The 16,090-nt window shown below is 39.4% G+C and overlaps 1 protein-coding gene across 9 annotated transcripts in view; it reads left to right on the top strand.

Annotated features, from left to right (window-relative positions):
- The window catches only part of TRDN (triadin), a 203,476-nt gene extending 187,686 nt beyond the window's left edge, over positions 1 to 15,790 (top strand). For 8 of the 9 annotated variants that reach the window (XM_082216111.1, XM_082216112.1, XM_082216104.1 and 5 more), the window contains 7 exons: positions 321 to 347; positions 1,138 to 1,173; positions 1,321 to 1,365; positions 3,676 to 3,720; positions 5,268 to 5,294; positions 10,672 to 10,710; positions 11,229 to 15,790. In XM_082216111.1, coding sequence (XP_082072237.1) covers positions 321 to 347; positions 1,138 to 1,173; positions 1,321 to 1,365; positions 3,676 to 3,720; positions 5,268 to 5,294; positions 10,672 to 10,710; positions 11,229 to 11,374 — 365 coding nt within the window. In that variant the 3' untranslated portion in view covers positions 11,375 to 15,790. The remainder of the gene's footprint in view (positions 1 to 320; positions 348 to 1,137; positions 1,174 to 1,320; positions 1,366 to 3,675; positions 3,721 to 5,267; positions 5,295 to 10,671; positions 10,711 to 11,228) is intronic. The other variant, XM_082216106.1, reaches the window with a different exon arrangement.
- Positions 15,791 to 16,090: the final 300 nt, after the last annotated feature.

Raw genomic sequence — 16,090 nt, forward strand, 5'->3', positions numbered from 1 at the left:
GTCTGACTTAATTGTTTTGAGACTGAAAAGGATTGCGATGGCCCATTATTAAAGATTTGCATTTCCCAAATTACATAGACTTGAATCCAAACATGTGCTTGGTAGCAACACCCCATAGGGTTGTAGGGTTTACCTTTAAAATGTGATATTTTTATGCATGGATCCAGGAAAGTCATGTGCCCAGTGTCAAATTAATAGCTCATGCATATGTTAACAAAAGTGTCAACGTATCCAATTATCAAGATCTTCTGCTTATTTCCTTCCAATTTTTCTAATTTTTTATTATAATTTCCATATACTCATGCATACCTTCCTTGAAGAACCATCAGCTGAAACCACAGTAGCAGGTAAACATAGTTCCCCCCCTTAGATATTGAGCAATAAGAACAGGTTCACCATTTGACTTAATGGAGCCTAGCATTTCTAGATCTTTAGCTCATAAAAACTGCCATATCCACTGAGCTCCATGAAAACTGATTAGACTTGCCTTATCAAAGGATTTGGCTGAAAGTGTCGGTTTATTTTATTCATTCACAGTTGCTGCAGATGTAACTCAAGACTTATTGGGAGCAAGTCCTATTGAAATCAGTGGGATTTGCTTCTGCATAGGATTGGGCACGCCAGGTCCTTAGGAGTTTGATCTAGGTTGGTCTGATTAGTGGCAGCCCAGCTTGCAGCTTAGCAGATGGTTTGTGCTGTAGAAGACACTCAACCAAGCTGTATTAAAGTGAGCCAGATCAGGTTGGTGGGGGCGGGGTGGGGGATGAACCAAGGCAGACTGCCAGATAGTTGCTGCTGTTCTCAGCAGGGAATGGCAAAAGTGCCTGCAGCACTGCACCTTTGTTAATTTCAATCTGCCTCCTTGTGTGAAGACACAGATGATTGACTCTGTTCTCGGAAGCCTGAAAAAGAGCATATGTGTATTCCAGAAGGTTTTGAGATATGGCTCAATGGAAGTCCATAGAGTGGCATAGAATGGTGCAAATATAGTAACTAGGCCACTGCTGGTCACATTCGCTCTTGCTACTGCTGATGGAGTGACACAGCAGACATGTCCTTCAGGTGCTTTTAAAACTAAAGTGTGCAAATATTCAAGGCTACTAAGGTTTAATCATTATGCCTTGGAAATCTCCCCAGCCAAGAAAAAAGAGACGCCTTTGAAGGAAAAAGAAAGTAAGGGCTCGATTTCTTTAAATGGTCGTTATATTGCAGATGTGCTAATTCCCCCCATCCCGAAAAAAGAATCAGCAATGTGGATTGCATATTTTGATTTTCAGCTTATTATACTGTACTTTATTTCTCACTTCTTGATCTACACAGGGAAAAAAGTGGAGAAGGCACATTTTAAAGAAAAAAAGGTCACAGGTAATACAAGGAGCTACATATAAAACCTTGTAAGCCATAAATCAGGGGGTTTATATTTCATGGGATTTTCTTTTCAGTGACAGGAAGAACAGCAAAATTCTAGAGTATTATATTCAGCTAAAATAATAAGGGTGTGCTTAGCTTTCCTACAAAGCAATTAAATCAAACTCCTGCAGAACTCACCCAACAGAGATGGCTGACGCACATGTTTCTATGCCTGTATACTCAAAAGAATTATCTGGCCTGCACATCACATTATTATATGCCATCCGCCCTCCATCATCGGGATATATCAGGAACATTTGACACAATTATTTATTTTTCCTGCATGGAGAACAGCTCTGTAGAAAGAAGTGTGAAGCATGAGTATCGGTCGTATGGCAGCCCAGAAGTGATGAGCTGATTTACATTCCATGTTGAAGAAAATATTATCTCTCTGTACATCTTATATATATATAGTGGAAATGTGTGCTGTGCCAACCTGTGGCAGCTACACAAAAAACACACAAATAAAACTTACATATCAACCAATGCTTTGAGAAATGAATCTGTGCCATCTCCACACACTGAATTCGGACCAACCCAGCTTTTGGCATGCTTTGTTGTGATGTTCCAAAACGTAAGCTATCCTGAATGAGACACAATAGTGTGGCTCTTTATCACTAAGTGGGTAGGACCTGTCAACAGGGCTTTCTTTGAGCATACATTATAGAAACTTCTTCATCATGGGGCGAAATAGGTTATAATGCTGTATAAAGAGCTTCTGTAAAAGCTCCATTTAAATTCTACTTTCTGATAATTACCCAAGGAGTGCAACACCTCAGAAATGCTACAAGATTCTAGTGAGGAAGCAACTTTGGAGGTGCTCCTGGGAGCTTTGTCAAATGCACTCCCCATAATTTTTTTACTAGAACAGAAAGAGATGTGTGATATTTCATGGTGGATTCCTTATAAGTATTTTCAAATGACAGCTAGGGAAATATAACATTGGATGCATCCCTTAATTTATTTCTTTTTAATAATGTTCTTAATTTTCAGTTCTCAGCAGCCAATTGAAACATTTTCTGCTCTTAAGCAATAATCTCTAAACGATTCTCTAACCCAAGAATGATAGCTCCAAGAGACCAGGATGTGCTTTTTCTTCCCCATAATTCTGCACATTGTAACCATGATTGCATATGTCCAGATTGTAGAAGAATTGCAAATGACCTCCTTTGTTAAGTGTGGATGTTCACAAGATGGTACAATGTCAGATATTAATAGTAGCATTTATGAAACTTACAACTTCTAGAGTAGCTCAGAGACTTCACAGTTCCCAAGGCTCAGGAGCTTCCCTGAGCTGTATCCCTTCATCTCCCAGAAGCTTTAGCAAGCTCTAAGATTTCTACTGCCATTAACTAAACAGTAGCATTAAAAAGCTCCCTCTCAACAGTCCTATATCTCTGGGTTGTCAGGGTGGGGGTGAACAAACATATTCCGATTCTGGGTAATGTATAGGCATATTTGGGAAAAGATTTGATCTAGTTAAAATACAGATTTTGGCATGAAGATTAACATGAAACCTGGGCTCAGCCCTAGTTTAGAGACATTGGTACAAATAATAATAATAATTTATTTATATCCCGCCCGGGCTCACAGCCAGGCTCAGAGCGGCTAACATCATACAAGTAAGACAATGCATAAAACAAGCGATCAATAAATTAAGATACATCCCACAATTAATTCAAACAAATTAAAATTAAAACTGGACAAGTGACGATCTTCAGGTCGAGGCCAGTCTGATCTCTCTGGGGCCCGAAATCTATATAGAATCATGCTGCTTAGATAGTTTTTTGTGAAGTATCCTATTAGAACCTCTTATCCTGCAGCAAATTGCCAAAAGAATGTCCCTTTCCTTATTTTTTGTGTTTTGGTTTTAATTGAGCATGTTTTTTAAATGCCCAATTCCAATGATTTCTTAGAAATTAAAATGTGTTTAACAGGGCACCAAAATGTGATATTAGCGTCAGAAATATTATTGCTGTTGTTGTTTTAACCTGCACAATGCATGTGACTTAACAGGGTAATATGCAAGTGATGTTGTTGTTGTTGTTGTTGTTGTTGTTGTTGTTGTTTTGTTGTTGTTGTTGTTGTTGTTGTTGTTGTTGTTGTTGTTGTTGTTGTTATAACCCACCCATCTGGCTGGGTTTCCCCAGGCACTCTGGGCGTCTTACAACATATATAAAACATAGTAGGTTTAATGAGGAACTTTAATGCTTAAATTGACCTTGGGAATGTAAATGAATTGGATCTTTCTGTTTTGCTTAACAGTCCCAGCAGTAAAAGAAACCCACTACCATCACAATGTGACAACAGGTAATGAACAGTTTTTTGCTCTAAGTTTCCAAAGTCACCCAGTCCTCTAATGGCTACATGTGTACAGCTCAAGCTGAATATTAGTAGGGATGAACATATAAACATTAGCCAACCCAGAGAAAATAGGCCTTCTTAAATCCAATTAAGAATGGGTCTTGTCTATTAATGGGTCTTGTCTATTAATGGGCATAATATGCCATAACTGAATGTTAGTTTTGAATTCAATGGAACTTACAAACAACTTTCTCTCAGTTTGAGCCAAGGATCATACATGATGATTTCCCATGTTTGTGTTCAGTGTTTGTTACTTTGGCAAGCTGGTCACCTCTACTGTCATGTCAGTTGGCCAGGATAACTCTACCACTCCCCTCCTTTACCAGATTTTTTTGCTCAGATAAGATTTCCCATGTTACTTGACAGCACTGTACTGGTGGTCTATGTTCCTGCACATGATCCTACTGGATTTGCTAATCAGCTTTATTCACTTGAAATTATTAACCACATATGTGAATTGAAGCAGTTGGAGATAAACAGATTTCTTATATCCCTGATGGATTTTAGTGAGCAAAACAGATTAATACAGAAAGTGTGTCCTCTTTCCCCTTTTGTCCACCCTACAAAAACACATGAGAAAAAGAAGGAAGTCCTCAGTGGTGCTGTTTACAGTACAAATCCACCTAACTGCACATTTCTCTTCCCAAAGTATAGATTATTAGTTGGTGCAATTCACACACACATCCAGGATTCTCCCATAGCATTCTGTGAGGAATGAAATGTTCATGTGGTACATAAAAGAGAGACTGGTTTTGAAGAGATGTAGTCACTAGTTGTTTGGCTGACCTGGGAGCTACAACCAGAGCAGGTTGGACTCCATTGTAATAAAAAATGAAGTGCATGTTTATGAATCTATACTTTGAGTTTGGATTGCCAATCTGCCAGCCCCATAATCACTCCCAAGTGCAGTACATGCCCAGGATCCCACCACTCACAACAATGGCTCTCTTCATTTTTCAGGGGCAGAAGTCAACTGTTTGCCCTACATAACAACCTATGTGCCATTTTACTTGCCTAATGCATGTTTAGATCATATTAAAGGTGTTTTCTTAAATTAGTATTACGAATCAGTTGCAGTCTGAGTGCAGATCGCATAAATTGGAGCTTTACATTTGCTCTTTATTCTAATAAGTAAAGTTGCACCCCAGGGAAAGATGAATGAATTAGGTAGCAAGTAGGAAGACAAGTGAAGCTGTGTCTCTTGCTGGAGCTTATCATTTTTTCAAACACGTTTACCCTTTGCACCCACCGTGGTAGATAACAGTAGGGTTTCTTAGATGTTTGCCTGGGCAAAGCAACAGTCTCCAATCACATTATCAAAGAAGTTGTTCAAGGGCATATTGTCATCATCACTGCCTGACAACTTCATATATTCATCTGAGTTAACTTCATCAAAACCTGTATTAATAAGCAAAGAGGGTGGCTGTTATGTTGTTCAATTGTCTTTCAAGTTCTCTCTGTCTCTCTGACATACAACGTTCTTTCCTTTGCAGACAAGATTTCAAAAGCTGCAAGAGCAAGTAAGTTCTGCTTAGGGTTAACAACACTGCAAACTTCTTTGATTCTCAGGTGACATATAGTACATGTCAGTATTGTACAAAACACAACTTGGGTTATCAAAAATATTGTTATTTATTCTGTCAGGGACTGAGAAAGAATGAGTCATTTGCCCTTGAAAACTTCATAGGCCTATCAGGAAATGTAATACATTTTTAACCCTAAAATATAAATGTACTACTCCTGATGCTGCTGTTCTGTTATGGGATTTGAACAAGAAGTCAATTTTCAGAAGAGCGAAGGGTTTTGTTTTGTTGCCACTTGCACTTGAGAAATAATGGGAAATTCTAGACACTGTGGTTTCCATGTGGGCCACACCAGACAGTCAATCAGGCTTTCCAATAAGGTAAAGGTACAGACCCCTGGACAGTTAAGTGCAATCAGATTTGACTATGGGGTGCAGCACTCATCTCCGCTTTCAGGCCAAGGGAGCCAACATTTGTCTGCAGACAGCTTTCTGAATCATGTGGCCAGCATAACTAAATGGTTTCTGGTGCATGGAACACTGCAGTTGCTTCGATAGAATTCCTGGATTTTGCTGCTAAGGTTGGTGGCAGTTTGCTGGTAGCTAAAACAGAAAATGTAAGCCCACAGAAACAAATGCACACCCCTACCAAATGAAAGATGCAGGTAATTGAATGTTACAGTGACTGAATAGCCTTAAATACATGAGTCTTCATCCCCATTATCCTGCAATATATTTTGGTTTTTTTCTTATAATTTGGCATACTAAATCCCTTATGCTAGTGGGGTTGTTATTTAGTCATCTTAGTTGTATTCGACTCTCCGTGACCCCATGAACCAGAGCATATCTTGGAGAAACTCACTTTCTTTTCAAAGCTTCTCCTTTTTTATGTCCATGGAGTTTTCTTGGCAGAATACTGGAGTGGTTTGCCAGTTCCTTCTCCAGGTGGATCACATTTAGTCTAAACTCTCAGCTATGACCTGTCCATCTTGTGTGGCCCTGCACGGCATAGCTCAGAGCTTCCTGGAGTCATTCAAGCCCCTTCGCCACGACAAGGCAGTGATCCATGAAGGGGACTAGTGGGTTAGAAAACTACAAATTTCCAACCCACTTTGATACCAGTGCTTAGGTTCAGGGCAATGCAAACATAAGACTTACAAACTGTAAGAAGAGATCTGACAGATGACAGCTTAATGATGTAATTCACAAGCCAGTGATGGCATTTTCATCCTTTTAAATGGATGGGGATTATTGTCACAGAGAAATAATGAGTGTATCTGTGTGTATCTTTTTGCACTTTGCAAATCAGTACTGAATATAATCCTCTACTGGCTCTAAGACTGATTAGTTAACTTTGCATGTTGAAGAAATGATTAGACCTGGTTTTGTTTTTATTATGTTCTTATCTACCCCAAACATAGGTGATCTATTCAATACCCAACCTATGGCAGAGGAAAATGGAGGACAATAACACTCTTTAAAAACTGGGGGTGTATAAACACTGCACAACCAGGAATCATATTTTCAATTCCAAATAGGGGTTGAGATTAACGTTAGATTAAGGTCCTGTGCAATTATCTGAGGATATCTCTGTGTGGAGGGTGTGACAATCTCTTTTCCTTTTTGGGCTCCAGCAAAATTTTATTGTAGGCCAGAATGGTAGTTATTGTTTCCTGATCATCTAAAAAAGGTACATCTTCCACATTATAGAAACCCTTAAAATATTGCCCACTGGCCTACTTGATTACAAATATGGCAGCCCCTTTACAATTAGTGAAGCAGGGGAGGGAGGTGCCTGCCTCTTGCTGTGTGTGTGTTCCTCATGTAAAGAACAGCCTCCCCCCCAAAAAAAAAATCCTCCATCATAACACCCACAAAAGAGCCTAATGCTGTTTGCCTTTCATCAGAAGAACACAGAGAGAGTCTTATATAACCACACTCTGGTTAACCTCAGTTGTTGGCAGGGGAGGGGGGAGACTTCTGCAGCATTAGGCATCCATCCATGAACCCAAGCTAGGCAAAATACCTCCCAGCATAAAGTCATACGATACTGTGCTTCAATTACAAGCCATCAGTTTCTATTAGAGATGTGTGTGGTTTCTCAAGGGTTTCTTTTAGTGCACAGTCCAGACAGAAAAGAGGATAATGGGGTTTCCTCAAAAACGGGTGGCTTTCCCCAACCCACTACCTAATAGGTTACATTTAGTATTTCTAGGGACTGCCATTTTTAAAAGGTGGGTGAATTGTCTTGGCACATTTTTGACCTTTCATTTTGTTATGTGTAAGGTAGAACTTGCTCATCATCTCCCCCAGCATCTTGAAATATGCCAACAGTGGCCTAGAGGTTGAGGGTTTTTTTCCTGCTGTAGTGCCAATGAACAATAAAGACTAGGGTGGTTGTAGAAGTATGTGTGGATCTAAAGAAAAACAAATAAATAAATGTAGCATCTAAACCAGCCTTCCCAGCTGGCTCCCCTCCAGATGTTTTGGACCTCCATCTTCCTTTAAAAAAAAGAAATCTGGTAAGAAACAAAGAATAGAATAAAATAACAAAAGAAAAGCTGTGCGAAAAAGGGGGGTTCACAGCGGTTACCACATAAAGTACATTCTCAAGGGATAATATTACACAATGAATTAGATGTTGCAACAAAAACTGACCTGATATAAAGAGAATACAAAGCAAATGTTATGATTAGCAAATAAAACCATATTTCATTGAGACCTGCCATCCCCATAATTAACCTGTCATGGTTGCCAAATGAAGACAAAATCAATAGGTTTAGCTGCACCCCAAGTTACCCTTAATTTATGAGTCAGGTTTTTTTCAGAAATAAGGATAAAACATTAATTTATTAAACAAAACGTGTAAAGAAAAAGTCAAGGACTCTTTCTAGCCCTGCAATATGGTCAAAGGAGCAGCATATGTTTTAGGGACCGTATATTGGTTAGCAAGTAGAACTAGACCAAGGTTCAAATCCCCACTCAACTCGTGATACCAGTTTACACAGTTGCGGCTTCCCTTAAGAAATCCTGGGAGTTGTAGTTTGTTAAGAGTGCTGAGAGTGGTTAGGTCTTATCACCTTTTGACCTCTTGCCTGTATTTTGCCCGTTTTATCACCTTTGCTTGTTATATCTTCATCTTCCATGATCTGCTTCTTGACTACCAGTCCTGACTTCAGGGTTTGTTTGCTTGCCAGTGATGTTCCTCTTCTTTCTCAGGGGCTCCCACTTCTTGGACAGCTCAGTTTCTTTTGGTTAAACCCCTTTGTTCTTGGTCAACTTATTTCTGCTGCAGTGGTCTCCTTCACACACCATTTGAAGAGTTCAAAGAAGGGATAATAGCTGGTGAACACACTCCCAATGCCCAGGCTGAGTACTTTGTAGCCTAGGCAGAAGCCCAGGGAGGTTTTCTGCCCTGTCATCACTATAGATTTACTGAAATTGTTTGATTTCATTAGAAAATGACTTAACCCAAATGAAGGGTCTGTAATCAGGGGTGCAGGGTGGGGAGGAAAGGGAGGACAATAATAAATCCTTGTGCTGATGAAACATTTGCCTTAGCACTAGGTTGAATTTTCCATCCATAATGTTGATCCTGTCTTCAATTAACGTGTCAATACAAATGAATAATTATTTTGTTTTCTCACATTGTCTCTTAAGAAAAACCTGTCTGCATCACCATTTCTGCCAAACTACTTTGCTTTAATTAAAAAAGACTGCTGGGTGACCTGTTTCTGACACACATAACTCATTACATATTTTGCTCATGGTGGAATTGCCCAGAGATGCCTCTAATTAGCCAAAATAACAGTTTTTTATATTCAAGTCAAGATTCATGGCTTGATTTTATTTTTTTACAGTCTTTAAACAACTTTGAAGAAGACCAGCATCAATAGTTTATGGCGTTTTCATAACAGAGCAGGGATTTAATTGGTTTAGTGAAGGTACAGGGCAGCTTCATATGGTATGTTTTATGCTCAAGTACAGACATTCTTACCTGGCTTCCTTTTGTGTGTAGGGAAAAGTGGCAATTATTCATCGGTGTGTCTTCAATAATTAGCCGAGTGAGAATGTGTGTCCCTGTGCATGTGTGTCTTTAGGGAGGTTCATGTGACCCTCCACAAACACTAAAATAACACAAGGGGCATTGTGGGGCTGCAAAGGCTCGCCTCACCACAGGCTCACTCACAAAAAGGTTCCCCCTTGTATGGAGAATCGTTTCTTGGATGTATGTGCCCAAGTTCAAAATGCATCATGCAACATATGCATGGCACAAGGATTTAAGAAAAGAAGAAAGCTTTCTTGGAAAACTTGACTGGTTGTGTTGATACACAGGGCCTGGATAGCTCAGTTGGTTAGAGCATGGTGCTGATAATGCCAAAGTTGCAGGTTCAATCCCTGTATGGGCCAGCTGCATTTTCCTGCATTGCAGGGGGCTGGACTAGATGATCCTCAGGGTCCCGTCCAATTCTATAATTCTATGATAAACAAGAGCAGATGAGAAAGGACATGTATAATACATGGTTGTGGTTCAAGGACCCGATCCCCGCGTAGTGGAATGAAAACACACGGACACGTGATGTAAGGTTAATGGGCAAGAAAAGGCCACAACTTTATTGATTACAGCAAGTGAAAAGGTATTGGCTTAGGCATTGGATCACCTCAGTTGAAGTGAGGGCCGCGTGGCTGGCGCAGCAGCGAGTTAAGCTGCAGTCCACGCCCCTTCCAAGGCACCTGGTTGGGCGCTTGCCCATGGGCATGGTGTGCCAGGCAGGTGAGTGGGTGGCAGGGGGCTAACGCCCCCTGCTTGAGGCGGAGCTCGGCTCCCGCCCTCAACCCCTCCCCTCATTTGCAGGAGGAGAGGCTTAACTGAACTGGATACACATACACATACAGGTATGGGCTTATACTTTTAGCTGCAGGAACCAGGGATACTGTTACACTCCATTTAGCTTTGTTACTTCAGAAGATGATGGAAAGTCCAAATAATTATTATGCAAAAATATATATTTGCATATATATATTTGATAAGGAAGAGTTCCTCGTAAATACATAGTTTTGGGGTTGTGCCGTTCACATACTGCCTTCCTTCTAGAGGCCTGATATTTTCAGACACTTATCAGCCCATTCCTGTCATCTGGATCTAGAATTGGGAACTGACTGTAAGACTCAGGAGAAGGTTAGCCACCCCGCTGCAGTGCCTGAATAATAATAATAATAATAATAATAATAATAATAATAATAATAATACCTTCTATCACCCAAACAGTGCTGATTTTATATTTTCCCCTTTTCCATCATTGACCTAGAAACACAAATATTGTTTTAAGTTTCTTTTTACTAAAGAACCTTGCATTTACTACTTTTTTTTATAGAGGGACACACTGATCTAAGTGCAACAAAGAAAGATAAATGTGAGTTTGTAACTGGATTGTTTTCTTACTGTATCTTATTTCTATTAATAAAATAAGAATGGTGTATGTGAGGTTCAGTTTCAGTTTGATTTGAAAGATCATGTCATTTCTAGGTCATAATATTGGATTTGTTGTGTAGAGGTAAACAAGCATGGGGAAGATGAGATTGCAGGAGGGAGTGGTTAGCATTCACCTTGGTGTGATGGCACCAGGTCTAACTATGTTGAAGAAAGTCAATCCTGACAATATTATAGATTTATATGGGAGCTATCTGAGTATAATATATATCAGGTGTGGGGAACCTGTGGCCCTCCAGATGTTGTTGATCCCCTGCATGGCAAATGGTCAGGAATGATGGGAGTTAGAGTCAAACAACAGTCAGTATAGAAGTAAAGTAGGAATGTCAACCTACACTTTGGTAAACTTGGTGTTTCCTCAGATTAATGCCACTTTAATGCAATAGTAACCAAAACCAAATGTTAATGACCATTCTTTTTCTTTTCTTTTTTCCTTCCCAGCTGCTGTCCGCTACTATCAGTGTGTCTTTGTAAATGGATACAATGGGCATAAATCCGAACACCCTGTTACTCCAGCTCCAGGCTACAAAGGGAAGGCCGGACAGCCAAAGACTTCTGGGCCAAAGACCAAGGCACCAAAACAATAAGAGTCACGCAACCTGTGACATTATGACAATTTTGCACTTTGTGCCCTCTACAGAGGGCCACGTGAAATCCATTGGCACCTGTGATCATAGAAATGTGATCCAATAGGTCACATGCACTTGGAAAGGTTGTCTGCTCATCTCCAGAGGAGCAGAGGCAAAAAGAGGGGAGATGTAACAGCATTTTAGAGAATCTCCAAGTACTCCTTTCCTGAAGGGAAGCATGGTGCTGAAATAGTACTTGACAAAAATTAAAGTTTTGTGTGTGTGTGTGTGTGTGTGTGTAGGGGGATGTTCTTAGAGATGTTTCCGTCTTGTGTTTTTCAAGTCTTGTTGGAACAAAAAGCATTTTCCAAGTATCATTTTGCAACAAATGTCCCACTCAAAAATACTTAGGCACAGGAAGAATAATTTGTGACAGTATTCTCAATCTATGCTTGTGTTCATTTAAATGGATCAATGCCAAAGTTATTTGCTGAATCATAACTCTGTTTCAGGAGCTTTTCTTTTGTCCTTAATACACTGTATAGCAATCTGATGATCTCTTTGGAGGCACGTAATGAAAACCTGCCATATATTTGTTTTTAAGTATCTGTAAAGATAAACTCAGTTATTTCCCAGTTTTCTTTTAAAAAATAGAGGATATGCTGGGCTGGCAGAGATGAACTACTGGTAAACGAAGGATAAAGGTTTTAGGAGTTTTTAGACATGGACTTGGTGTTTTAAATTTTTTCATATGCATTATCCCCAAACTATTCCAAATCATATTCAGTATTAGCATGCAATGTATAAATGGGAAAAAACAGTTAACTATTTGGCCCTGGAGAGATACAGTGGGAAACTATGCTGCTACTATTATTGAAGCAAATTATGTACTCAGCTATACATGTCTTATTTTGTGCAGTACTGTCCCAATTAGACAAAGTAAGATTATGCTCAGTTTTGCTGCATTTCCACAAACACTACACTCTTAATTACTTTTAGTTTGGGGACTTGAAATGAGCATCTAACTCCTAATCTATCTTCATTTTATGTTTCGAGGCTGATTTCTTAGCATCAAAATGAAATGCACAATATTGGTCTAGATGAGGATATTGGAATATCATTATTCCAATTGTCAGTCACAGTAAGTCTGTAAGTAATAATGTGTCCTTGCAAACAAGTTGTTCCATATAGTCATGTTTTGTCTACGTTGTTTTACACTTGTAGTTACAATGTCAAACCTCATGAATGTTTGTAGGATACTTCTTTAGACAAATCTACTTAACACATGTAAACTTTATTGTGTATACTATGTTTCCAGGAGGAAGATAACATTACCATAGAACTGGCATTTATTTTTATAGGAAGGTACAATTCTTCAGATAAACTGTGCCTTAAGAGACTTGACCAGTTCGCGACAATGTTTGGACATCTCTTTTTTTCACCTCTAGGTCAAGCTAGAAGTGACTGGAATTCATAACAGTCCAATTACTGCCACTAGTGGAAGGGAGGAATTCCACTATGTGTTGGACTGGTACCTAGTAATGCAATCCTACGGATGGCTTCTCAAAAGTAAGTCCCACTGAGTTCAGCGGGGCTTACTTCCAGGACACTGGGTATAAGATAGAAGCCTAAATCAAAAGAGACCTAAGTAATTTTACTACATGGTAAATTGTCCAAGTGAGAAGAATAGCTCATCGGAAGTAGAGACTTGCAGGACTGCTTCCTTTGCTATAGACTTTTCCATGGATAAGTAAAATGAGTAAGGATAACAACTTTAACCAACAAAGTTGTTTTGGAAAACAACAACTCTAGTGCCTTTTCAGTGTATCTGCAAAAGGCACTTCTGATATCTCTCAATGCAACTGTATCTATAGATACAAAAGCGATTGACCTTTTTGATATCATGTCACGCTTGGTGAAATAATTCATACTTTATACCTCATAAGAAACATCAAGACTTTTAACAGTGCCTGATCAAGATGTGAAATTGCGAAGCTGGTGTCAGATTAATTTGTCACCAGACCACCTAGATCAGGAATGAACTATGCTAAACAATGAGTGCAGAGGTTTCAGACCCCAAACGCAGGATCTGACCTCTTGTAGATGGATGGCATCTACCTCCAACCTTATGACACACAGAAACCTTAAGGTTCTGTCATTTCTTTTTCTTAGCTTTGTCTATTGTGTAGTATAGATGAATTGGCTTTCCAAAGACCTGCCAGTTTAGCTTTCTTAAGCCAAAGAATTAGCACAAGTTTTCCTGAGGATTTCATTTGTTGCTCATTATTGCGAGTTTCAGTTAAAACTTTTTTTAGCTTTTTAATTTGGGCTTTTTGAAGATTTCACTTTCTCAGTGTTATTTAACTGTAGAAAGTACCATAGCGCATTTGAGAACCGATTTCCTTCTTTTTTTCCTTCCAATACCAGAAGGGCTTAGACCAGGAAATAAATAGCTAGCTTTAATCACAATGTCAAAGTGGTATGAATCAGACATTGGCCCTTGATCTCAGAAATATTAATTGCTTTGCTTTGCAGATGAATTGAATGTTGCTTCATAAAGCCAATTAATCTGAAACCTTGATATACCATTACTTGAATTGCATGTTTTATCCAGAGAAACTTAACTTTGAAAGATGGGTATATTTGTTGCTAGGGATTTTGCAAAACAAAATGCATGTCTCCTAGTGGCTGTGGTACATTCTTATCAGTGTGAGAATTTGGGAGGGGGGCACCTAAAAGTAGCTTTGTTTATGTATAGCTCTAAACAAATTTCCTGTCCGTGCTCATATTGTTATCACCAAGAATTAAATATAATGAGTCTCTTTCTACATGGGTCATGTTCAATGTGTGCATTGTTACAATTTCACTCAACATCTTTAGCCAAAATCCTTTACTCCTAAAAAAATATACGCTTTTGTGTGAGAGCAAAGACTACAAGAGATGTTGTCTAAGAACTATTCTTACCAGAATGCATCGAGACCTGGTGTTAAAAGACAAAATCTTCATCACAAAAATATAGGTCCCAGTGTTTTAAGATAAATATGTTATGGTTAAATTTCTGACAGGAGATAGGGATTAGAAGCATAAAGCTTTGTTAGACATCTTGTACAGCATCCCTAGGTGGATTCAGGAAGGAGTAGCAGACGTCACATATCAGGTCCTGCTAGCTAACAATGATTAGGATAGAAGCGGGTGGTAGATGTTTTTTCCTTACCTTTTCACTATGCCATGTGCTGGTGTACCTGAGGGATTCAAAAGATGTAGCCCTTTGGGGAGTCCAGGGGGGACAGGATCCAGCTGATCCAAAGCTGCCCCCATCCTTGAAAAGCCCTGTTTTGTGGCCCATCACCTGAAGCCCGGCAGTATTTTTGCCCTACTAGCACAGAGGAAGCAAAGTGTCGTTCTAACCCTACTCTAGCTATTAACATCAACAGATTAGGACTGCACTCTAAGAGCTTCAAGAAAAGGAAAGAAAGGTCAGGGAGGAACACATAAAATAAAAATAGAGCTATTGGTAACAGGAAAAAATTCTGTTACGTTGATAAGTAAACATTTGAATGCGACCTAAGACTGGTTTTCCACAAGTTCCACTGTGTATGAGGTGCTGCATGGATCTCCCAGTTGCCCAAGTAGCAGCACTACATGAATCACTCTGGGAATAGCTCAAGCATAAGCAAAGAGAAATACTATGGTGGGAATTGGTAGATTTAGAGGCACTTGTGTGTAAATAAGGAGAGTATAAATATGGCTAGGAAGCTATGTGAAAAGGACACAAGATCTGAGAATTATTACACAGGGAACAGACGCAGACATGTTTTACAAATGGGAGGGGAACTGAGTCATAAGATGAAAAAATAAAAAGTGGCTGTAAAAGGGGGGAAACAGGGACAAATCACCATTTTGAAGTTGGGAGAGGAATGCTGAGAAAATTTGAGAGAAGATGCACAGGGAAAGTGAAGGGCATGCAGACACTGCGTATAAGCTGGATGAGAAAGTGAAATGTTTGGTCTTGAGTTTTGAGAAACCATGACACACTGTCAGGGTTTGATAGTGCTGTTGTGCAGCTCCCACAATGGGTTTATGCTATGTTCCTTAGCACTTAGTGTTAAATCACTATTGGTTATTGGTTTCCACCAGCCCTCTGTACGTCCTGTAGGTCATCACTCCATACCCATTCTCTCCAGAGGTTTTCCACACAGAACTTGTGTGAGCAGAACTTCCTGCTGAGGCAAAGCCACAACTAGATTCAAGGCTTTCGCCAGATCTCAGGACATCAAGCCTATCATGCCTATTTCATTCTCTTGGAAATTCTGATTAATTTCATAATAAGGGAATTTAAACAGACAATGGGGCATTATTATTTAGCCCTAATAGGCACTCAGTGGTTGATTACAGGTGCCTGAATTAGAAGCATAGTCTCCCGCGCACACAAAAGAACATTTCAGCCCTGCCCACCACACCTCCAATTCATTTCACTATTGTATATCTATGACTGCAAGAAATAGGCTCTTGTTGTGATGAAGGTTGCATCCAAAAGGCTCTTCAAAATAAAAATTAACCAAGGACAGGAAATGTTTTGTGTGTTTGAATGCATTCTCCGTCTGGATAGTTATTTGGTACACATCTTGGCATACTACTAAAATGTTTCTGTTCCAAGAGTATGCCTCCTTAATATCTTTGTTCTTCAAAATATATTTGATATGGCAGATATTTTGTCATCTCCTAAATGTTGTA

Source organism: Podarcis vaucheri, assembly GCF_965113315.1.
Source record: "Podarcis vaucheri genome assembly, chromosome: 3".
Classification (NCBI taxonomy): domain Eukaryota; kingdom Metazoa; phylum Chordata; class Lepidosauria; order Squamata; family Lacertidae; genus Podarcis; species Podarcis vaucheri.